General features: G+C 39.3%; 1 protein-coding gene across 5 annotated transcripts in view; it reads left to right on the forward strand.

The window, feature by feature from the left end:
- MYO1B (myosin IB) overlaps positions 1–10,425 on the forward strand; it is a 203,599-nt gene extending 193,174 nt beyond the window's left edge. For all 5 annotated transcript variants that reach the window (XM_056111658.1, XM_056111657.1, XM_056111656.1 and 2 more), the window contains 4 exons: positions 548–680; positions 1,020–1,172; positions 2,829–2,956; positions 9,133–10,425. In XM_056111658.1, coding sequence (XP_055967633.1) covers positions 548–680; positions 1,020–1,172; positions 2,829–2,956; positions 9,133–9,256 — 538 coding nt within the window. In that variant the 3' untranslated portion in view covers positions 9,257–10,425. The remainder of the gene's footprint in view (positions 1–547; positions 681–1,019; positions 1,173–2,828; positions 2,957–9,132) is intronic.
- Positions 10,426–23,793: the final 13,368 nt, after the last annotated feature.

The raw sequence follows: 23,793 nt of genomic DNA on the forward strand, positions 1-23,793 counted from the left end.
GACTTTATAGTTTTCTCCTAAAGTAGTTGCTCTAGATCCAGTGTTTTCCCAGATGGCCTATTGATTTTCTTACTCCCTGCAAGAAACTGAAAAAAAAAATTGTAGCATGTGATTGTAATGATTTGTGCTCTTTTTTTTTCAACTACCACATAATGTTTAAAGGCTTTAATAAAATCCTTTCATGGGCATCTTTAATTCTGTATTAGTAGATTAAAAGAGAAGGCCTTTTTCATATGAGGCCATCCATTTGTGTCTGGCTGTTCTTGTGAATGATTTTTATTGTGATTGTTCCATATGATAAGGCTTTATCAAAGTTCTGCCTACCAAATGCTATGACCACATCAAAAATATATTTAAAATAGGTTCCAAGCTTCATTTCCAACTTCGATTTAAGACTCATGCAAGTGTAATGTATAAAATAGATCAAGCAAATGGGCTTTTTGTGAAGTGGTCAGGCACTCTTCAGAATCAACAGGCTTACTTTACCTCTTTCCAATAGTGTTTCCTTTTGACACCCTAACTGATGTGAAGGAATTCTTTCCTTTAGTGTTGGACAGCCGTTTCAAGGATCTTACTTGGAAATCAACAAGAATCCCAAGTATAAGAAACTCAAAGATGCCATTGAAGAAAAGATTATCATTGCTGAAATTGTGAACAAAATTAACCGTGCTAATGGAAAGGTAAAAGCGCTAATAGTTCAGATCAGTCAGAAGAGTTTATCTGTTGGAATGGTTAGATTTGGCTACCTGAGTGATGAAATACTAATTTCCTATTCTTTGTAGTTACTCTATGGGGAACTGTTTTCCTTTACCATAAGGCTTAGGGATTTTACTTTGCCTTTGACATTTTTATAAACCAAAATGCACTGTTTGTGGATTTTGTTATATTCTCAGTAGGCCTGTAGAGAGAGATTGGAATAAGTTATGTGTTTCTGTAACTAACCAATGCTGTAAACTTACTGTCCTTCGGTGGTATTTTTGAATCACTGATTTTACATCCCTTTTTAAATTTTGTCTTAGAGTACATCCCGGATTTTCCTTCTAACAAATAATAATCTCCTCCTTGCTGATCAAAAGTCCGGTCAAATCAAGTCAGAGGTTCCTCTGGTGGATGTGACCAAAGTATCAATGAGCTCACAAAATGATGGTTTCTTCGCCATCCATCTCAAAGAGGTAAACATGTCACTACTCACAGAAGTGTATTTGTCTTGTCTTACCTTTGATTAGAAATATTTTATATCTGATTCTTTCTTTTACCTGAATTTATCTATTATTTCTGAGTTGCAACATTTGACTGTGTTCACTTGTATAAATCTTTAGCATGTTTTTTCAGGAAATGAGTAAGGCTTATCACTTTTATTGATTTGTTCACTTGAGTTTCTTAACATTTCTTGTTTTGGGGGCACTCCTGGTGATGGTCAGGGCTTAGTCTGGTTCTGTGTTCAGGGATCACTCCTTGCAAGGCTCAGCGGACCATATGGAGACTCAAACCCAGGTCAGGCACATGCAAGCAAATGCCTACCAAGTTTACTCTCACTCTGGCTCTCACTTGAGTTTTGAGTTCACTGAAGACAGCTTTTATTTGCACCCACCATGGTGTGCTTTATTTTAAGTCTAATAACACTCAGATATCGAGATATTTTGAATTATGCTTCCTCCTACTGCTTCTGTATACCAGCTTTGTTAATATCTTGCTGATCTTTAATTTGCATGGTTTTTATTTTTTTGAATGCAACTATACTAAAAAAAACTGCAAAATAACTTTCACCTAAAGGTTTATTGATGTTCTGAGTTAAACCAGGACCCTTTTCTGACTTGAGTCATTAAGAGCATAGACTCTTGAGTTGATCTCACTGACTTCGCAGTAGTCATGGGCCAAGTCATTTAACCTTATGCACCTACCTTACTTTTCTCTTTTGAAATAGGGATGAGAATAATACCTACACCGCAGCATTATAGTAAGAATTAAATGAAACACTATACAATAAAATAAACACTAGAAAAGAAAATACTTAACCTAGAACCTGTGAAAATATAGTCTTGAATAAACAAATATTAGCAGATACTAATTATATTTAGGAACATACATCTAAATATTACATATAAATAATCAGCCTTTCCCCTGACTGGTTCTAAACTTAGAATAATTCCTTAAGTTTAATTTAACCTCTTTTCCCCACAGGTAAATCTTTACCTAAAGGGGTCATCTCTGATTTTATCATAGTGGTTCTCATAGTGTTGATTGATCTTTAAAGCAGCCCTAATGCCCGGACCCTCCTCCAGTTCCATCTCATCAGTTATCTGGGTAGGGACACAGATGTTCTGTGTTTGAAAACTCCCAGATGTGTTCTTTGTGCAGTGACTTTGAGAGCAGCTGCCTAGGGTTTTTGTTGCAAGTATTATTGTCATGCTTACTTTTTAAAAACTGAATCACCAAGAACGCTTTAAACAGCACTTTCAGAGTGAGTTATAGGTTAGGTCGGTGCTTCTTGAACCAGATTGTAAATAAACCAACCAGGGACCTCATTGTGGATTCGCCCTGCAGTAGGATTGAGGTTCTGCTTTTCTAACAAGCTCCCAAGCGATGCAGATGTGCTTCTGGTCCAAGAAGCAGCTTGTAGGGAGCTGGGGGTTAGGTAACCTTACTCAAGTGTTCTGACCAAGATGAAAGAAAATACTGCTTTTGTCTTTACTGTTTATGCATGGGGGGTGGATGCCAGACTTATATTGCTTTAAAAGTGCTATAAATTTTCTCTAAGTAAAAACCCTGTCTTTACTTCGCAAGATACATTTAATTTTCATAGTCTGATTCTTAGTTTGTTGTTTCAGGGCTCTGAAGCAGCTAGTAAGGGAGACTTTCTCTTCAGCAGTGATCACCTGATCGAAATGGCCACCAAGCTGTATCGAACAACTCTCAGCCAAACCAAACAGAAGCTCAATATTGAAATTTCTGATGAGTATGTTTCTCAATTGTTCACATACGTATTTTCAGTGTTGTTACTTTGATTGCGCATTCTGACTTCATTTATATAACATCTGCTTTCTAAGGACCAAGTATGTGTTTGGTATTTGTTCTAGGTGGTAGTTGGGCAATGACTGGCAGTGACCGGGTCCCCCACTAATGTACCTGAAATCCTAGCATAAGAGCCTGATGTGCGCAAATAAAAGCAGAGAGGAAATGCCATTGACTGTTGACAAATATTTGTGGATTAAAAGAAAACATAGAGTGGGTGACAGGGTATATTTCTATAGGGAAGTCAGGAAACCTCTCATGCAAAGACACTTGTGAGGATCTTGGAATGGGCCAAGTCTGGAAAGGTGCTTTATGCCAGGGAGGCAGAAGATGCAGAGATCTGAGATCGGAGTAAGTTCTGTGACAGAACACAGTGGTGAGGAAACCCAGGGAGAGGCAGGGGACAGACTGCAAAACTGTAGCTTAGTGGAGAGCTGAGATTTTACTGGCACTAATGAAAAGCCATTATAGGGTGAGGCATGATTTGATTTAGGATTTTTTTTCTTTTTTTTTTTTTAAGTGAGTCACCATGTGATACAGTTACAAAGCCTTATGTGCCTAGGTTTCAGTCATACGGTGTTGCAACATCCTTCCCTCCACTAGTGTACATTTCCCACCACCAGTGACCCCAGTTTCCCTCCACCACCCCTCCCCCCCCAACACCCCACCCCCAACACAGAAGAACAGAGAGAGGGAATTTTCAAAGGTTGTTTTGAGTAACAATAGAAAAAAATAGGAAAGCAAGAGTAGAAGAGAGAGACAGGAGCTTCTCCAAGCTGTCTTGGGAAAGGTTTAGGGTATATGTTTCAGGTAGGTGAGAATTAGTCAGATTCTAAATGGAACTGGAAAGAAAACAAATGAACTAAATGGATTTAGGTGGTAGGTTTGGCCAAGGTCTAAATCTAGTAAGTGGCATCAAAGAAAAAGGGTGATCTGGCATGGTGAAGTGAAGAGTACTTTTGGGATGTGTTAGATTTGAGATAACTTTGTTCATGTACAACAAAATAATTATGGAATAATAGCTTTTGAATGTTAATACGCCACGGATTTTAATTTTGGGTTTTATTGGGGGGGTTCTAATTGTAGAGACTATTCATATACACTTATTCAACTGTTGGTAGATTATTTTAATGAATTTGAATTACTCTATTGATTTTCTGTGTGCTTATTTACTGTACATGCATAGTAAAAAATTGCAAAGCCAGATTTCTCAGGAAATGACTTTATTTTCTAATGAAGATTTAGTCCGCCTTTTCTATTTTCAACTTTTCTTATAATTCTTTCTAAAATAAACCCATGCCCATTCCTCTCTCTTCATAAGGCAAATTCTTTATTTGGTATGTGGGAATTTGCATGTCTTCAGGATTATTATGGTCTGTTCTCTGTGTGCAGTGAGAGTTTGTACTTCAAGGAAGAGTGGCCCACCCTGACAATTGCAGCTTGGACTGAATCACTTATTACTGAACAAGTGTCATAAAAAAAATACTGGGGTGATGGGGGGGCTGGAGCAATAGCACAGTGTTAGGGTGTTTGCCTTGCGTGCAGCCAGCCCTCCCGAGCCGGGTACAATTTCTCCACCCCTCTCACAGAGCCTGGCAAGCTACTCAGAGTATCTCACCCGCACGGCAAAGTCTGGCAAGCTACTCGTGACGTATTCAATATGCCAAACACAGTAACAACAAGTCTCAAAATGGAGACGTCACTGGGCCCGTGCGAGCAAATTGATGAACAACAAGAGGACAGTGACTGACAGTGAGGTGATGGGGAAAGTAATGAATAATTAGATTCCATTCATTTATGATTTCAATCTTTTAAGGCCTATTTGAGCTTTAAACTGCCTCTAGGTTCTTTTTTTTTTTTTAATAATTTCAGAGCTGCTGTTTCCTCGTCATCACAGGAAGGTTCTACATGTTCCAGATGCAGAAACTCATTGGTCTATAGACAAGGGAACCTTGTCCTTGCTGCCTGCATTAATAAGAGAAAGGACACCCCAGCAGAGGATTGCTTCTTTTTTTTTCCTTTTGGGTCATACCAAGCGATGCACAGAGGTTACTCCTGGCTCTGCATTCAGGAATTCCCCCTGGTAGTGCTCAGGGGACCATATGGGATGCTGGGAATCGAATCCGGGTCGGCCACGTGCAAGGCAAATGCCCTACCCACTGTGCTATCGCCCCAGCCCTGGATTGCTTCTTTTAAGCAAAGCATTACCCCAACTGGCATTTCTAAAACCCTGCCTTGGGAGAATGTAATAACAAAGTGTAGTGAAGAACATGTTCTCTGGAAATAAAAGCCCTTCTCTACTGTGGCACGTCCCAGAGTCTCTGCAGTCTCATTGCACATTAGGAACTACCTAAGGGGCATTGGAGGATGGATAGCTTGTCTTCTTGTGCTTTGTATTCCAAATGTCAGCCACCACAGAAAGCCTCAGTGGCCTTCACAGTTTGTTTGACTCACACAACCAAGGATGTGTTCTGGGCGCTAATTTAGCTTTGGGGTGACCTAGACCCTATCTTGTCTCAGAGAGGCGTAGAATGTTCTAGGCATGTCAGGTTTCAGTAAACATGCTGGTCTGAGTGAAGATTTATAATGTGGCCATGTGAGGAAAACATTTATTAGCAGTATAAATCAGTTCATGACAGCTCCTCTTCCTTTCTTTCACCTCCTTTCCAACTCTTAACCGTTGGTCAGTCTCATACAATAAAACAGCCCAGGGATGCTTGCCTAGCCTTGTGGCCCTGCGTGGGCAGCTCAGGAAACCTGGAGGGAAAGGTTTTGGTATAGCCTATTTAATAACTCTGTGTGCTTTCATGCAGGGCTTAGCTATCTCCTTAGGGAGCATTTTAAATTTAAGCAAAATTTTACAAAGTCATGGACGGGGTCGGAGGGGTGGGGGCGGTGGATGGAATTTCTGTGCCAAAGTATGCTTAGTTCATTTCATGGCCATCTGTACAGATTTTGTGTGGTAAACAGTGTGTAGTGCAGTGACTGGTACCATCCTCAATGGAAACTTTTCATAATTAGAAGCAGTTATTCTAGCAAAATCTCCATAGTCAACATGGGTAAACTGGATCAGTTTACATAGGAGACTCAAAGTCTTGTTTACTCCCTATCGAAGTTTTAACCTGCACATAAAGAAATGAAAGTTGAATTCAAACAACCCAGTTGCCTTGTAAATCCCAGTCCATAAACTTCCAAACCACGTACTCTGTAAATAGATCCCATTTTAGGGATCAACTGTGAGGTATACATTATTTCTAAAAGTGAAGTTCTGCATGTAGTGAAAACTAAAGTAAACTTATTCTCTGAAACACTGAAGATATATTTACTTCCTTCTGTGCAAATATACATAGGAAATATATTGTCTAAATTATTTCAGTAATTTTATGATATTTCAAAAATTAAAGCAACTAAGCTATGTTTCTTTTGCTATGAGGTTGTAACTGGTATTGATGCTGTAGAATAAATTGTTTAACATTATTAATTGCTGGAGAATGATTATATGATTCTCCATTCTCTTACTGTGGGTCCATTTCTTTTTCTCTAAGAAAGCAGTTTATCCACCTCATAATGTCAATAATAAAATTTGCCTACTATAAATTTCTAGAGTAAAACACAGTCATTGAGAATGGTGATAGCCAATGCAAGCTAATGTTTTTGGGAAACATTTTCAGGAAAGAGTTCTCTATACATTATATTAGAACTGCTCTTTGAAAATTAAATTGTAGACAAAATTGATTCCTTAATATACATATTTGTGTTACACCTTAAAGATTTTTTTGAGTTGTCTAGATGCAAGCGTTTTGTTTGTCTTGGTTGAGTTTTTAATCTAATTTTTTTAGTTAGACGCCATAATTTACAAAGTTAACTCATAGCTGAGTTTCAGGTATACAATTTGCCAAATCTGCTCTATCACTAGTGCCAGCTCTCCTCCACATGTCCCCATTTACCTTCCTACTCTCCAACCTGTCTCCTTGACAGGCACATTATTTTTTATTAATGAAACACGATGAGGTACAGTTGTAGACTCAAAGATTTTTGTGCTTGGGTTTCAGTTATACAATGATTGAGTACCCATCCCTCCACCAGTGCCCATTCCCCACCTGCAATGCTCCCGGAATCCCTCCCACCACCCCACCCCACCCCTGTGGCAGGGCATTCCCTTTTATTCTCTCTTTCCTTTTGGGTGCTGTGGTTTGCAAAAGAGGCATTGAGTGACAATCATGTTCAGTCTATAGTCTACTTTCAGCATGCATCTCTCATCCTGGGAGGATCCTCCCAACACCCTTTATTTGGTACTCCCTTCTCTATCTGAGCTGCCTTCTCCCCCAGCATATGCGTCTGGCATCCAAGCCATGGAGTGAACCTCCTGGTACTTATCTTGGCTATTTTTGGGTGTTAGTCTCCCAATTTGTTACTTTATATTCCCCAGATGAATGCAGTCTTTCTATGACTGTCCCTCACATTCTGACTCATTTTGCTTAGCATAATACTTTCCATGTAGTACCACTTGTATGTAAATTTCATGACTTCATCTTTTCTAACAGCTGCATAGTACTCCATTGTGTGGATGTACCAAAGTTTCTTTAACCAGTCATCTGTTCTTGGGCAATTGAGTTTTTTCCAGATTTTGGATATTGTGAATAGTGCAACAATGAACATAAAAGTGCAGATGTTCATTTCAACTGTACTTTTTTGTTGACAGGCACATTTTTAAGTTTGGTTATTGTAGTTTAGATCTGTCTCATTGTTTTCAGTTTTGTTTGGTTCTGTGGTCTAACTATTCACTTAAATTTTCTTTTTGAGGGGAGCTTGTGGCTTACTTTTGGCTCCAGATTCAAGGATCACTCCTGGCTCAGGGAAATGTATGCAGTACCAAGGATCCTACCAGGGTTGGCCATGTGCAAGGCATGTGCATTAATCCCTGGACTATCTTTTTGGCCTGAGATGCAAGTATTTTAGAGAGATCAAGTAGGCAAATTTAGAACTGTCCTATAGCATTTTCCCTCCAGTGCTTTCAAGTTGAAAAGAAAGAACCCTTTTAAAAGATCAGATGTACAGTCATTTTATATCCAGTGATTCATAAGCTTATGTGTCATGTTCCACTTCAGTAGAAGTACAGAGCAGAGGTGCTTCGATTTTAGCTCTTGCTGTCAGTAGGCTTATAATCTCACACATAATTGTTAGAGGGACTCGATTACATACCCAAACCTCTGAATACTCATGTGGTGAATGCAGTAGAAACATGGAACGTTACACTGTTTCTGGTGGTAGAAAGAAGGAACAAGGCTTTGAGGTGTCAGAGCTTGGGATCGGAGGCCACCCTGCTCCTCTCCCTCATGGGTATCAGCCAGCAGTGTAGATGTTTGTTGTAGAAAAGCCCAAGGAATGGTTTGTGGATAAGCTCTTCTAGGCCTACTGTGAAGACAAAGATATGAACTGGAAAGTTTTCCCATATGTGCCACATATACCACATGGTACAGTATAGAAGAGATGACTTTATGTATATGTTTACGTGTTTTTAATTTTATAATTTTCTGTATAGATAATTGAATGGGTATTGAAAATGTAAGTGGCAGTCAACCTTGTAATTTTATGTTTATTCTGTAGCTCACGGCTATTTTGAAATATGTTTATTTAGGATAGAAGTCAGTATTCACATAGAGTGAGTATGGAACACAAATCACATAGGAAACACTTGAATAGTCCTGGAAACTGTTCTGGAGGGTTCTTCTTTCCCTTCCCCTTCTGAATTTCTTTATACAAATCTCTCAGTTTGATGTAATTTTAATGAAAGTCCCTTCCTCCATTTCTAGTTTTATTACATACAGGTGAAGGGGAAAGGAAAAGTAGTATGCTGGTCTTTGCATTTGAAAGACAGAAGTAATTCATTTAATCGCTGCTTTCCTTACGGACTATGATGAGTTAATGTATTTCAAAGCTGTGACAGCCAGTGGTACCTGCAGTGTAATACCTGATGTTGTGAATCGAAGCATAGGAGTGCTTATGTTAGGGGCAATACTTATTGATATCAAATACTGATTAAAAAACAATAGCTAGTATTAGCATAATCATCTCAGCAGTTGTGTTTGTGCTTTAATCTGTTTCATTCTCTTCTTCTAGGTTCCTGGTGCAGTTCAGACAGGACAAAGTATGTGTGAAGTTTATTCAGGGCAACCAGAAAAATGGGAGTGTGCCAACTTGCAAACGAAAAAACAACCGTCTCCTTGAAGTTGCAGTTCCTTAAATCTCCTCTCCTCTGCTTCCATGGACTTGTTTCTTTGTAATAGTGCAATTTGGTTTGGTTTCATTTGGGCTCATTTTATGTTTGAGAATTGCCAAAGACTAATACTGTTAGAGTTCTTGGCAAAATAAAAACATTTGACTAATCCATTTTTTTATTATTGGAATAGTTTTAACCCTTAAAGTACACATTCTGTCCTGGAACAGAATGTAAAAACTAACATCTCTATATCACATTTTATATGTTCTTTTTTAGTCATCCAGTTAGATCTGTGTACCCTCCATCTGCATATTACTCATAAATCATTAATACATCTAGGTCTAGGAAGTGTTCTTAAAAGATAATGCGTTCACGCATCAAGTATTTATTAAATGCCTACTGTGTGCTGTATGGGCACTGTGCTAGATGATCTTACTAAGAACCCTTTTGTGATTTTAGGGCAATTGCATTCTGGCTGGTTTCTACTAGCTTTACTAAGGCAAAAAGAATGAAAATATTGAAACCAAAAAGAGTAACTGTTAATGATAGACAGCATCATTAGGAACCCTAACAATGGTCTTTAGTGGTGGATTCTACAAGGACTGGTCCTCGAGGTAGAAATAAATAGCCAGGTACAATGCCTGTATATGTGGTTTCTGTCTGAAAAGAAAAAAATAACATTTGAACAGGACCTTGAATTTGTTCAGATCTCTTGCTTTTAAACAATAGAAAAAAGGAGTCATTCTTATTTTAGAAAAAGTAACACAAGCAGCTTATGAGATTATTTTTTCCTGTTTCTGGAAGATATCATACATGATCTTAGATCTGCTAATATCTGCAATATGTTGTTTTCACCCAGATTCAAGAAGTTAATACAGTCAAGGACTGAAAGCCTTTCACATAGTGGCAAAGCATTCTATACAATGTGCAATAAACCTCTGTGATCTTTTTTTTGGAAGTTTTATTTATAATGTTCATTTTGTGTGAAAGAGGTGATTGGTACAGGGTGCGTATTTTAGTCAGGATCAAAATTAAATTGTGTTACTTTGCAGGACTTTTGTTCAAATTTACAAATTAAGGATTCATTTTGGAAGCTTACACTTTAAACATTGGAATAAAATAATTTCTTATTTGGGAGGATAATGTATATACATTGATATATTAAATAATAAAGCTCTTCTAATTTGGTGCCATTTTCTGAATCACAACTGTATTTTTGTATTTCAAGCTATTTTCTTATGTTGTGTGTCAATGTGTGTATTGTCACACAGGAAGGCTTTGCAGTCCAAATGTGTTATGTTTGCAATGTAATTGAAGTTCACTTACCTTTATAAACCAGAAACATTCATTGAAAATATTTTCTGCGGATTTTCCTTTGACTCTGTACTTTAAAAAATTTTCTGGTGCTGGAGCGATAGCACAGCGGGTAGGGCGTCTTGCCTTGCACGCAGCCAACATGGCCGACCCGAGTTCGATTCCTCCGCCCCTCTCGGAGAGCCCGGCAAGCTACCGAGAGTATTCCATATGCCAGACACAGTAACAACAAAGTCTCCAATGGAGACGTTACTGGGCCCGCTCTAGCAAATCGATGATCAACGGGAGGGCCTTTACTTTTCTGTCATAAAATTCTGGAAGCTTTTGTGTTTATTGCAGCAAATAGAGGATTCAAGACCTTTCCTTTGGTCTTTTCCAACATGTACCTAAAGAGGTAGATTGATGAACTTCTGAAATAGGTGAGTAGAAATGGAAAGGATTTGGTTTTTTTAAATGTTTTTTAAAATATGTAATATATTCACATTGTTATCAGACAAATTAGTATAAAAAGATAGCTCACTAGAGCCAGAGAAATAATACATAGAGTAAGGCCTTGCCTTGCTTGCATGTGGTTGACCTGGTTTCGATCCCCCAGATCCCATGTCGTCTCTCAGGCCTGCCAGGAGTGATTCCTGAGTACAGAGTAATCCCTGAGCATTGCTGGGATTACTCAGGGATCACTCTCCTCTCCTCCCCCAACATCACCCCCCCCCAAAAAAAAACAATTCACATTCTTCATTCTGTAGTCTCCAGTCTGTTCCTATGCTCTCCTCAAAGTGAGTCACTATGTTTGATTCTTTTGTATTTTATACATATGCTTACTGAAGGAAATAAAATACTCTCTACTACTATCGTAGTAGGTAAAATATTTCTACTACTATAGTAGTAGGTAAAAATATTTTTGTTGTTTTTCTTTGGGGCTTAGGGGCCACACCTGTTGGTGCTCAGGGCTTATTCCTGGCTCTGCTCAGAGATTACTCCTGATGAGTTCATGTACTGGAATGAGCTTGAAAGACAGGAAGAGCCTCAAACGCAATTAGAGAGTGTTTTTCATTTCACTTAAGGAAGGTAGATTTACGGGGGGGGGGGGGGGGGGGTACTTATTGATTTTTTTCTGAAAAAACAGGCAGTAATTCAAATACATTGGGAATGTTGGGTCTTCTGGATTCATAGAAGTCATGTTTGAAAAATAAACTGGTTATGAGAGTCCATTTGTAATATCAAGGTTTTCCACATGCAAAACAAGCATCATACCATACTGTATATCTCTGGTCTAAAATTACTACATTTATTACATTTTTCTGTACTTTGCCTTTTTCACTCAGCATAATGCCTTGAAGAATGCTTAATTGTATGGGTATACTGCACTGTATTTCCCCCTCAGAGATCACCTGCAGGTTGTTCTCTGATTGGAGGTTTAACTTCAAGATAGAGAGGGCCAATAATCCATTAATCTACTTGAATATATAGATTTTTGAAATTCAGCATGAAAACATCCTCTAACCAGGATAAAATTCGCCTAGTGTTCACTGAGTCAAATTAATCATGAGAGCCAAGCATCCTTGAACAATACAGTCCCAACCAAGAGTTCTTAGTGCGTGCTTCAAATGTATGTAGTAATCCTTTCTTCATGGGTTATAATAGCTAATGTGTTGACTGACTCTCAGGGGTGTCTTGCATTCACTGTTGGGGAAAGCAGTGTGACTTCCCCACACTAGAAATGAAGAGAGCTGCTTTATCCAAGGTAACAGTATAGAGCAAAACATTGCAGTCAGCCTGGGTCAAAACCCAAGGAAAGTTTTGTTACCTTAAATAAAGTGATGTTTTATTACTTTTTTTTTTTTGGCCTGGCCCAGGGGACCATATGAGCTGCCAGGATTGAACCTGGGTTGGCTATGTGCAAGGCAAGAGCCATACCACTATACTGTGTTTCTAGCCCAGGAAAATTTGGTTTCGTTTGGTTTGGGGGGTGGGGGGTGTCACTCATCAGTGATCAGGGCTTACTCTTGGCTCTGGGCTCAGGAATCATTCCTGGCAAGACTCAAGGGACCATACAGGGTGCTGGGGATAGAACCACATGCAAGGCAAGCACCCTTACCCGCTATACTATTGCTCCAGCCCTAGAAACGTTTGCTTTAAGAAAACAAGAACAAAGCTTCACAATCTTGGGCCAACAGAATTAGGCTATTCAGATTTGATTTTAAAAGCAACACTTTAGGAAAATCTCCCTGTGACCAGACAAGCGTATTATAATTGGAAAGTCACTTAGAAATGTATAAGACTTCCTTTGTAGTTGCACACAGCAGACTGTCCTAACAGTTCCTCCAGATAGTGATTCTAATACACACTGAAATGTCTAGAACTGCTTTATAACTGCACCTGTCCAGAACTGCTTTGTAACTGCACCTGCCGAGGTCCATCCTACCTCTAACACTGGATCCACTTTAAGAGTGTGAGTGACTGATTCTTCCTTTAACTTTGAGTTTCTGTTGCTGCTCTACTGTGTAGAATTGTGGCATTGCACAATGTCCTTCTTGTAGCTAGTTCCAAATCATCACTTAGTTTCTTTACTCCGGGAGTAATTTTTAAGTCCCAGTATTTCCTACAGGGGCCAAGCAAGATGGGAGGCAGGTGCTGGAATGAGCTTAAAAGACAGGAAGAGCCTCAGATGCAATTAGAGAGTGTTTTTCATTTCACTTAAGGAAAGTAGATTTCCAGGGGGGTACTTATTGATTTTTTTTTCTGAAAAAACAGGCAGTAATTCAAATACATTGGGAATTTTGGGTCTTCTGGACTCATAGAAGTCATGTTTGAAAAATAAACTGGTTGTGAGAGTCCAAAATCTAATCGTGGCAGTTGCCAAGTTTGCAGTGTGATGAATGTAGTTAATCTTGACTCTGACTTGCATCTACTACCATAGGGCAAGAAAGGAACCTGAGAATAGTTACTCTCTAATATACTTGTTAGTTTTGTTTGTCACATTCTTGGAACAGTAACTTGGACACAACACTCAACACTCGGATGTAAGACCCTCCATTCAAGGTTGAATATCTTTGCTCATTCCTCAGGGGTCATGGCATTGTTCAAAGAACCAGGGTCAAGAGTTATGAGAACCATAGGCACATCCTCAATGTAGAGGATTTGAGTGCAACTGAAGAAACCGAACTGTCATAGCCATGCCATTTTGATAAATATGCAGAATAAGGATTCTCAAATAGATATAATTAGATATAATTGTGATAATTAGCGTGTGGCTTAAATTTTTCTTTGACTAGATATAATTAATAAACAGCACAATTTTTATATACAGCACATGATAGGTAAGGTATTTTGTCCTAAAATGTTCAAATAGCAATCACTCTTAAAAAAAAATCTGTATTGTTGAGGGGTGAGAGATTTGGAGATCAAATCCCTTAATACGTCGATTAAATTTAATATTTTTCAGAATGTGCTATAGTAAGAGACTTTTTTTAAATACTGGGTATTGTTTTCTGTAAATAATTGCAGCCATCCAAGTTCACTGCAACCAGACACTGAGGGGAAGAAGAAAGAAAACAGAGGACAGTAGGCTTTTCCTTCCTCCAAGTGAACCAAACAGCAGTGTGCCTGCATTGTCCATTTGCAAATCTGTTGTTGAGGAATGACTTGTTGGAATGACTGTTTTTTGGAATCTGATTCTAACAGTTGTAGGGATTCTATAGATTCTGTTGTATGCTGATTCATGTTCTGATTCGCTTGGTGGCTGTGACGAGCTGGTGTCAGCTAGTCTCAAGGAGAAAATGAATGGTTTGGAGTTGGTATGTCCCAAGTCTTGGAACTCTTTGCCTCCTTCTCTCTGATTTGAGGACCTTTTTCAAAATCTGGAATTGATCAGAGCATAGCAGAAGCCACAGTCATCCTCATTCACTGTTTTCTGCTGGCATGGTGGCCAGACCCCCTCTGCTCAGTTTCAGAAATTCACCAGAAATCCAACTTTAAAACCACAGAAAATAGTCTCAACTTTATAGAATTTAAGGAGAAAATTGGGGACAGAACTTAATTTCATAGTTGCCCAAACATATCTCAGTACTGAGAGAAATGTAAACTGTCTCACTTCTGCTGATTTTTGTTCCTTTTAATTTTGAAAATAACTGGTACTGCATTAGTTTTACAACATACTGATTTGATAAACATTTATAGTGAGATACTTAGCAAAATTTATTTACTATCCTAATACCTAACAGTTACAAGTTTTTTATTCTGATGAGATGTATTAGAATTACTCTTAAATCATTTTGCTCATTTGATCAGTTTCCAATGTTCCCATCTTTTCTTTCTTTAGTTGAAAGGATTATGCCTAGAAGTTTCTAAGGGGGTCACATAGGAAATTTAGATACTTCCTTGAACTATATTGATTGTATGTAGTATTTTGGTTTTCCACTGACCCAGTAGTTCCTGTCTATATTACTAATAATCCCTGTTTTAAAATTTTCATAACATCTTCACAAAATTACCAGCTTTTGTGAACATATGCTTTGGTTCTTAGGTGATAAATATTTCCCTCTCAATTTAGATTCATCTCTGGGTTCCTCTAATCGAACTGTCCTTTATAACCCGTGATCTTGTGTGACAGTAATAGTTCATAAACAAGGCCCAATATGTTAAAGGTAAAATCCATAGCTTGATTCTCTAATGTTCCCACACTTTTCATTTTTTTTAAATTATTCTAGTTAAACAGCCTATTCTTCCTGTTTGTGGTTCTCAGCTACTTCAAACTGCCTTTCCTAATATGATTGCTACAAGCATAGCTTTCTGCATTTTTTTGTTTTGTTTTGTTTTTATCCTTTGTTTATTTTTAGATTGGCTTCATCCAGACAACTGGATAAAGAAACTATGGTACATTTACACAATGGAATACCATGCAGCTGTTAGGAAAAATGAAGTCATGAAATTCACTTATATATGATGGACTTGGAGAGTATCATGCTGAGTGAAATGAGTCCGAAGGAGAGGGGCAGACATAGAATGATTGTGCTTACTTGTGGGGCTAAAAAAAATTAGTATGAGATTAATACCCAAGGACAGTAGAGACATAAGCCAGGAGGATCGGTCTACGGTTGGAAGTTTTCCTCAGGTGCTGGGAGGAAAAGGCATTTGGGATAGAGAAGGAACCACTATGGCAATGATATTTGGAAATGATCACTCTGGATAAGAACTGCATGTTACAAGTAGATAAAGGAACAAACATGATAACCTCTGGGTATCTGCATTGCAAACCATAATGCCCAAAAGGAGAGAGAGAAGAAAAGTGCCTGCCATAGAGACAGTCTGGGTAGGGGGAAAGAGGGGCAGGAGGAAAACTGGGGACATTGGTGGTGGGAAAGGTACACTGGTGGAGAGATGGGTGTTAGAGCACTGTATGACTGAAACACAATCATGAACAGTTTTGTAAATTATATCTTGTGGTGATTAAATTTAAAAATTTAAAAAACAAATGAGAGAAGACCAAATTGGGAAAATATTTTTTAACTGAACCACCGTTTGTAACTGTACACAGTTACAAAGTTGTTCATGATTGGGTTTCAGTCATATAATAGTCCAACTCCTGTCCCTTCACCAGTGTACATTTTCCATCACCAATGTCCCCAGTTTCCCTCCTGCCCCTTCCCCCACCTCTATGGTGGCACTTTTCTTCTCTCTGTCTCTGTCTGTCTCTCGCTTTCATGCATGTGCACTTTCTTTACTTTGAGGCATTATTATTTACAATACAGATACTGAAAAGTTATCAGGTATCCCTTTACCTACTTTCAACATTCAGTTCTCTGTTTTTCTTGAGGGACAAATTCTAAGCATAGGAAAGTATATTTAACATTTTATATGCAGGAATAAATAACCAATTGCTTGGAGAGGTACACATGTCTGTTAAGTCAAAGAGGGAAAATGTATGTTTGCTTTCGGTTTATACATGAGAGACACAGACAGATTGAATTGAGACATTGCATTAAATAAGAATGCTACCCTTCAACTAGAGTATAATTTACTGTCTGTTTATTCAGTAATATAATGTACAAGATAATATTGCCACATCGGAGAGCCCGGCAAGCTACCGAGAGTATTCGATATGCCAGACACAGTAACAACAAAGTCTCCAATGGAGACGTTACTGGGCCCGCTCGAGCAAATCGACGATCAAATAGTCTTCTAAATTTATAATATTGAAAAGAAAATAGTATCACATTTGAGCAGACTCATTCTCATTGATGACCTAAAAATAATAGTCATCACTCAGCAGAAAAGACAATTAGATAACCTCTATACTGTTTTATTGAAGCAAAAACTATTGAGAATGGAAGAAATCAGTAAATTTCTGTTCAGATAGTCCTGCATTTTCAAAAATGAGTGGAAGAACTAAAACTTTCAAAACCGCCAAACAGGTCATTTATACAGGAGAAAAGAATTCTCCCTAGAGCATTGTTTTGTAGAATTTGAGTGATAAATAATAATAAAAGATGTTTATAGGCATTTTGGTTTTTATTTTTGTTGAAAAGCATCTTTATTTTATTGTAGTCTTGAATATGAATGGACTAATAATTCTGTGTCCAAGCATTGTGTGGACAGACTTGAGATGAGGTAAGGATCAGGAAATAGCAGGACTTTAAATCCAGCCCCTCTGTTCATCTCAGAAGCTATTTGGTAACAGCTGTCTTCACTCCTTAAAAAATTGAACTTGGATCTGAAGAAGAAATGGGGTCTGTTAACATTAAATGAAAAGCACTTGGGAGCTCTCCATGAAACATAATAAAAGGGGAAAGAAATCCACCCACCAATTTGTTCTTTCCACTAGAAGAAACCCCACAGAGGAAGATGCCACGGGTGGCATCTTGAACTTACCCCAGACCACATCAGACACCATAGAGTTTAAAGCATTGATTCCCAGTGTAATTTGATCATGTATATATGCAGACATAATGCTTATCTCTCGGTCTAAAGAGGCCATTTGTGGTGGGCACATGTGGCAAGTCAAAAAAACTGGTGCAGGTCTGCCCTGCTCATCTGGCTCACTCGGAAACCACCATTACTCATGGGTTTCCCACTTGCCTTCCAAACCCTGTTTTAGAATACTTCATCTTTGGAACAGCCACTTTAGGATTTCATTATATTTCCTGCTGAGACATGGAGCATTCTAATAATGGGTACTGCTTAATCTTGAGTATAGACATTTTAAATTCTTAGAGTTTTGTCATTGAGCCCTATTCTGATGTGATTGGGTTATATCTCTAATAAGTACACCACATTTTTTTCTTTTCAGAAAGCTAATCAAATACTTTTAAACCAAAATGAAATACCTGTATGGACCATTTTGATCTCTGAGACTCAACTCAGCTAGCCTTATGCCAAATACATTTGAGGCCGCGCAACCTCTTATAGTCTAGTTCTCCCTCTTGGAGAACCCGGCAAGGTTCTGAGAGTATCCTGCCCACACAGCAGAGCCTGGCAAGCTCCCCATGGTGTATTCGATATGCCAAAACAGTAACAATGGTGGCTCTCATTCCCCTGACCCTGAAAGAACCTCCAATGCGGTGCCATTGGGAAGGATGAGTAAGGAGAGGCTGCTAAAATCTCTGGGCTAGGATGAATGGAGACGTTATTGGCGCCCGCTTGAGCAAATCGATGAACAATGGGGTGATACAGTGATACAGGTAAAATTTCTCGATGTCTTCCTAGAATTCCCATAGTGTCATTCAGAGGAATAGAATGTCTCAGAAGTTGCCATCTTAATTTAGATTGTGGTTGTTGTGGATTGGGTGTTATTGACAGAAAGACACACTTAACGTAGCATATCCAAAAGGAAGAGAATTTACACAGTGAAGTTTCAGGAATATTGGCAAGACATTAAGCAATTGTGAGTTAGGTGGTTTCCACTGTTGGCTAGTGTGAGGGCCAGTCCTTAACTTTGTTCATGAATTCTTGCATAAGTGTAGTTGTGTGGTTTGCTTCTTTTGATTAGGCAAACATATAATTTGTTAAGTTCATACCAAGTAAGCTTTTACTTTTCTCTTCATAGCACATCTCAACACATTTGAAAAATGGAATTACGTATTTGCAAGTCTTACCATTAGCAGGTAGAACTTGGTTCTGTAGACTTGTGAACCATGCAAAACTCAAATATTTTGTTCGAGTTACCAATCTGTATTACCCAGTCCTTTACTTTGTAAATATAGAAAATCAAGATTAGAGAAAGCCAATCACTAGTCCAAAATTTTATATTCCTTGGCAAAAAGACTAACCCATCTTTTCTGGATTTTCCATTTCCCACTACAGAAATTATGAGAAGGATCAGGAAAAGATACGGTAATGCCTGAATTTTCATTTATTAGTAGCAGTAGTTACTAATGGAGTACAAAATAATATACCCAGAAAATGTAACACAGGACCCTAATAGCCCAAATGGACTTTGTCTGTATGAGGTAATAGTTAATAGTGAAGATACACAACCTCGCTTCCACATTCGGCCCTCGCTTTTTCCCTGGGTAGTCCAGTCCCTCTAAATGGGAAGGCTGGGGCTGGAGCAATAGCACAGCAGGTAGGGCGTTTGCCTTGCACATGGCCAACCTGGGTTCAATTCCCAGCATCCCATAGGGTCCCCTGAGCACCGCCAGGGTGATTCCTGAGTGCAGAGCCAGGAGTAACCCCTGTGCATCATCGCCAGGTGTGACCCAAAAAGCAAAAAAATAAAAATAAATGGGAAGGCTTTATTGTTCTTATAACCTAAGTTACATAGTGGAATGTTCAGATCTTTTTCCCCCAAAATACTGCAGTAGTTCAGTCTCATCCTGTCTGCTTTTGCTACCACCCACAATTTTGCATAAAAGCTATTTATGGCTTACAGCTTCCATAGCTGTAACCATCTTTCTTACAGTCCTAAGGAAATTCATTACATTTTTCCCTGGTCTCAATTCTTAATCAAATTGCCTTTGCTCTTATCAACTGTCCTATAGCTTGGATACCCATGAACTTGTTACTTTTGAGTTCCTCTGGGTTCACTTCCTGCCCACCATCCCTCTGTTGTCATTACTTCAGTGACCAAAGATGACACTTTTTTATTTCTATGCGCCCCATGGTACCCAGGACCCTAGCAGCAGTGGGGCTGGGATCACAGGAGGCTTATGTCTGGAATGGGAAAACTGGGCTCATGGCTGCAGGCCAGGCACTCTACCACTGTGTTCTCTCCTGGCTCCCTGGAGTCCCTTTTCTGTGGACAAGCCAAAATAGAAACATCCAAAGGAAGAGTGTCAGGTGTCAGGCAGAGCTGGGAGTCATTTTAGATGTTGGTGTTTTTCCTGGATGGGTGTTCTTTTAGAGAATGAAGAGACTTCTCCCAATAGTTTCTCTCTTGGGAAAAAAAAATAAGTTCCTTCAGATTTATTTGATAAAGACCTTATGTAAAATAACAGTATTTAAATCTGTGTAAGAACTTGGCACTTCATTAAGGTAAAGGTAAAGGCCCTCCCGTTGATTGTCGGTTTGCTCGAGCGGGCCCAGTAACGTCTCCATTGGAGACTTTGTTGTTACTGTGTCTGGCATATCGAATACGTCACAGGGAGCTTGCCAGGCTCTGCTGTGCGGGCGAGATACTCTCGGTAGCTTGCCGGGCTCTCCGAGAGGGGTGGAGGAATCGAATTCGGGTCGGCCATGTTGGCTGCATGCAAGGCAAACGCCCTACCGCTGTGCTATTGCTCCAGCAACCGACCCGAGTTCAATTCCTCCGCCCCTCTCGGAGAGCCGGGCAAGCTACCGAGAGTATCTCGCCCGCACGGCAGAGCCTGGCAAGCTCCCCGTGACGTATTCGATATGCCAGACACAGTAACAACAAAGTCTCCAATGGAGAAGTTACTGGGCCCGCTCGAGCAAATCGATGGCACTTCATTAGTTTTTGTAAGAATGATTGTGGCAGCTTACAATTTACAGTTTATTTCGTAGGGTGGATCTGGGAATTGTGTTTCATGAGGCTGAAGTAAGCCTCTGTCTGCTCCCTCTGCTAAAGCAACCGATGATGGCATTTGAACACTGTGGCAAGGCTTCCCCTTGGGAGCCATGACTGCTGTCATATAGAATAGCAGCTGAGTACAGATCCCAAGTTTCTTCAGAAGTCAGCTAGCTTCAGTAAACCTTGATCCTGATACACACGCATGCACATGCGCGCACGCGCACGCGCGCACCCGCACACACACACAGCTCAGAACTTCTGTGGCCCCCACCTGCCCCCCCCCCCACACACACACACAGATCTATCTGCTTTGTTAAAAGACTCACTTTGTCAGCCTCCACTAATTCTTCTCCTTCCCCTCCTTGGCCTCCACCTCCCTAATCCTCCTGCCTCTCAACTCAGCACAGCCTCAAGAGAAGGCACCCAAGTCATCAGCACTGATTTGGGCCTGGAAGCAAACCTGAGCGATCTGAAAAGAATTGTTCACAGAAGGTTTCTAAGAATGATCCTGAACAAAGTACTGCTGAATGTGGCCCCCAAACAACAGTTAGGAGTTGTGAGAAGTTGATCATCAATGCAGATTTAAGTCATACGTGGTAAAACGCATTCCAGACAAAAATTTTAAAAAGTCTTTATTAGAGAGCTACTTCAGAAAACTGCAAATGTAACTTCCAGCTTTGTTCTTTCCTGAAGAAACTCAAACAGCAGAATATGAGCATAAGAGTTCAGGCTGAGACCTGAAATGAAGGGCATAAGAGGTTCAGTGCCCTTCATTTCAGGTCCCAGCCTGAGGTGTCCTAAAGACAAGGTGTCCCTTGTCCCCCAAAATCTTGCTCGGGAAGGAATCATGATGCTTCCAGTACAAAGCCTGATGCTGCCCACTTGATGGAGCAGCCTCTTGCAGTTTGATAAAAATAAAAAGTGAAAATGACAGAAAAGACAAAAAGTAATGAAAAATGTACAAAAGTGCCAAGATTTTGAGAACCTGCCTCCAAAGAAAATCTTGTCATCAGTGAGCTCACGTTGTGTAGCACATGGTTGGTTTTCACTATATGCTTTTATTTTTATTGAGTTATCTTTATGAGGCAGTGAATGTTAATGCGTTATAGGGGTACAATGTTGCCATACCACAGATCTCACCAAAGTGCCAATATCTTGCTACTACATTCTGTTTTAGATTTTCTGCCATAGTTCCAAGGAAAGTTCAGTTTACATTCCCAGCACCAGTGACTGTAGGCTGCTTTTCTCTCCACATCCCTGCCAACACTTGTTGTTTCGGGACTTTTAAACGTAGGCCATTCTAACTGGTGGAATGTAGTGTTGTCAATTTGACTAACATTTCCCTGATCATCAGTGATAATGAACTTTTTCATGAATCTAGTGGATCTCTGTATTTCTTGTTCAATAAATTAATCTGTGCAGCTCTTTTTTTTCTTTTTTGGGTCACACCCGGCAATGCACAGGAGTTACTCCTGGTTCATACACTCAGGAATCACTCCTGCAGTGCTCGGGGGACCATATGGGATGCTGGGAATTGAACCTGAGTCAGCCATGTGCAAGGGAAATGCCCTATCCGCTGTGCTATTGCTCCAGTCCCAAGCTCTTATTTTTGATGGAGTATTTTGTCTTTTTGTTGTTGAGTTTTGTGGATTCATTATGTAGATTAGATAGTCTAACATCTCTAACAGCTGTATCATGTAGAAATAGATTTTTCCTGATCAATAGGAGAACTTTTGTATTTTATTGAATCACCGTGAGATATAGTTACAAGCTTTCATGTTTGAGTTACAATCACACAATGATCAAACACCCATCCCTCCACCAGTGCCCATTCTCCACCAACAATATCCCCAGTATACCCCCCCCTTTCCCACGCTCCCACTACTTCCATGGCAGACAATTTCCCCCATAGTCTCTCTCTACTTTTGGGCATTATGGTTTGTAATACAGATACTGAGAGGTGATCATGTTTGGTCCTTTATCTACTTTTAGCACACATCTCCCATCCCGAACGATTCCTCCAACCATCATTTTCTTAGTGATCCCTTCTTAATAGAGAAAATTTTAAAAATTATTTTTAAACAAAATTTTCCAGGGAGGAGGAAAGTTGTTGAAGAAAATTTTCAAGAGTTTTATTTTTTGCAGTGTCAGAGATCAAGCCTAAAGACTCCCACATATAAAGCAAGTGTTTTACTGCTGAGATACAGCCCTGGTCTGGAATTAGGTTGGTTTTTTTTTTTTAGGACCAGGGTGGTGGGGTAAAAAAGATGAAATGCGTGCTTTACATGTAGAAGCCAGGAGTTTGAGTGTTACCACCACATGTATGCCAGGTACCACTGGGAATGGCTCCTCGAAGTATTTTAGTATTTGTTGTTTTTGGTGGGTTCTTGATGACAGTAGTATATGTTCTATTTTCAAAGAAGCAGGCTGTTTTTGTTAGCTTCCTCTTTTCTTTTCACTTTTAGGTTTGGGGTGCCATATTGCTCCATGCTCAAAGTCCAGCCCTGGCACTGGGTTCAGTCATCACTCCTGGTGGTCCTCAGGCGACGTTATATAGTGCTGGGATCTAGCTGAGTCATCTGCGTGCAAGGGAGGCATCTTACCCACTGTATTATCTTTCTACCACTCTTATATTTTCACCCCCCTAATAAAATAAATGTTACAGAAGAAAGTTCCAATATAAACAGATATATTTTCTACCAACAAAAATGACTACTGCTTTGAAGCAAATTTTCTCAGCTACTAAGAATGGAATAAGAACAATTGTTTTAGCATCTTAAGTTTGCCCTTCAGCTAGAAGAGAGGCAGGCTGGCACTCAGCTGCCTGAGCACCAAATGACTCTTGAACCTGCAAAATTGGCACGTTGGATTTTAAAGGAAAATAATTGCATCTGCAAAGTTTAATTTATGCTTCTTCTAAGATTTGTAGAGAATAGCTTAGTACTGTTTTCCTTTAAAGCCTTGGGAGCTCAGATGCTATAGAAACTGTAGAGAAGCATTCCTTCTTCTGGCATTTATTTACAATATGAAAAGTCATATTTGCATTTAAATTTAAATAGGGGACTTTTCTTGATTATTAGTACTGTTCAGAGGATTTTCATGCACTCTGACTGACATATTGATGTTTAAACAATTACATATTTGTTATTCTTTAAAACCTATGATTGTGTCACTCATGCACAAATTGTTTTCCAGAACATAAACTGCCCAGGATCTTCAGCTTTGCAGATACTGTGCATGTATACATGTACGAGCATACATTTTTTAAATGGGGAAAGAA

Source organism: Sorex fumeus, unplaced genomic scaffold, assembly GCF_029834395.1.
Source record: "Sorex fumeus unplaced genomic scaffold, SorFum_2.1 ptg000014l, whole genome shotgun sequence".
Lineage (NCBI taxonomy): Eukaryota > Metazoa > Chordata > Mammalia > Eulipotyphla > Soricidae > Sorex > Sorex fumeus.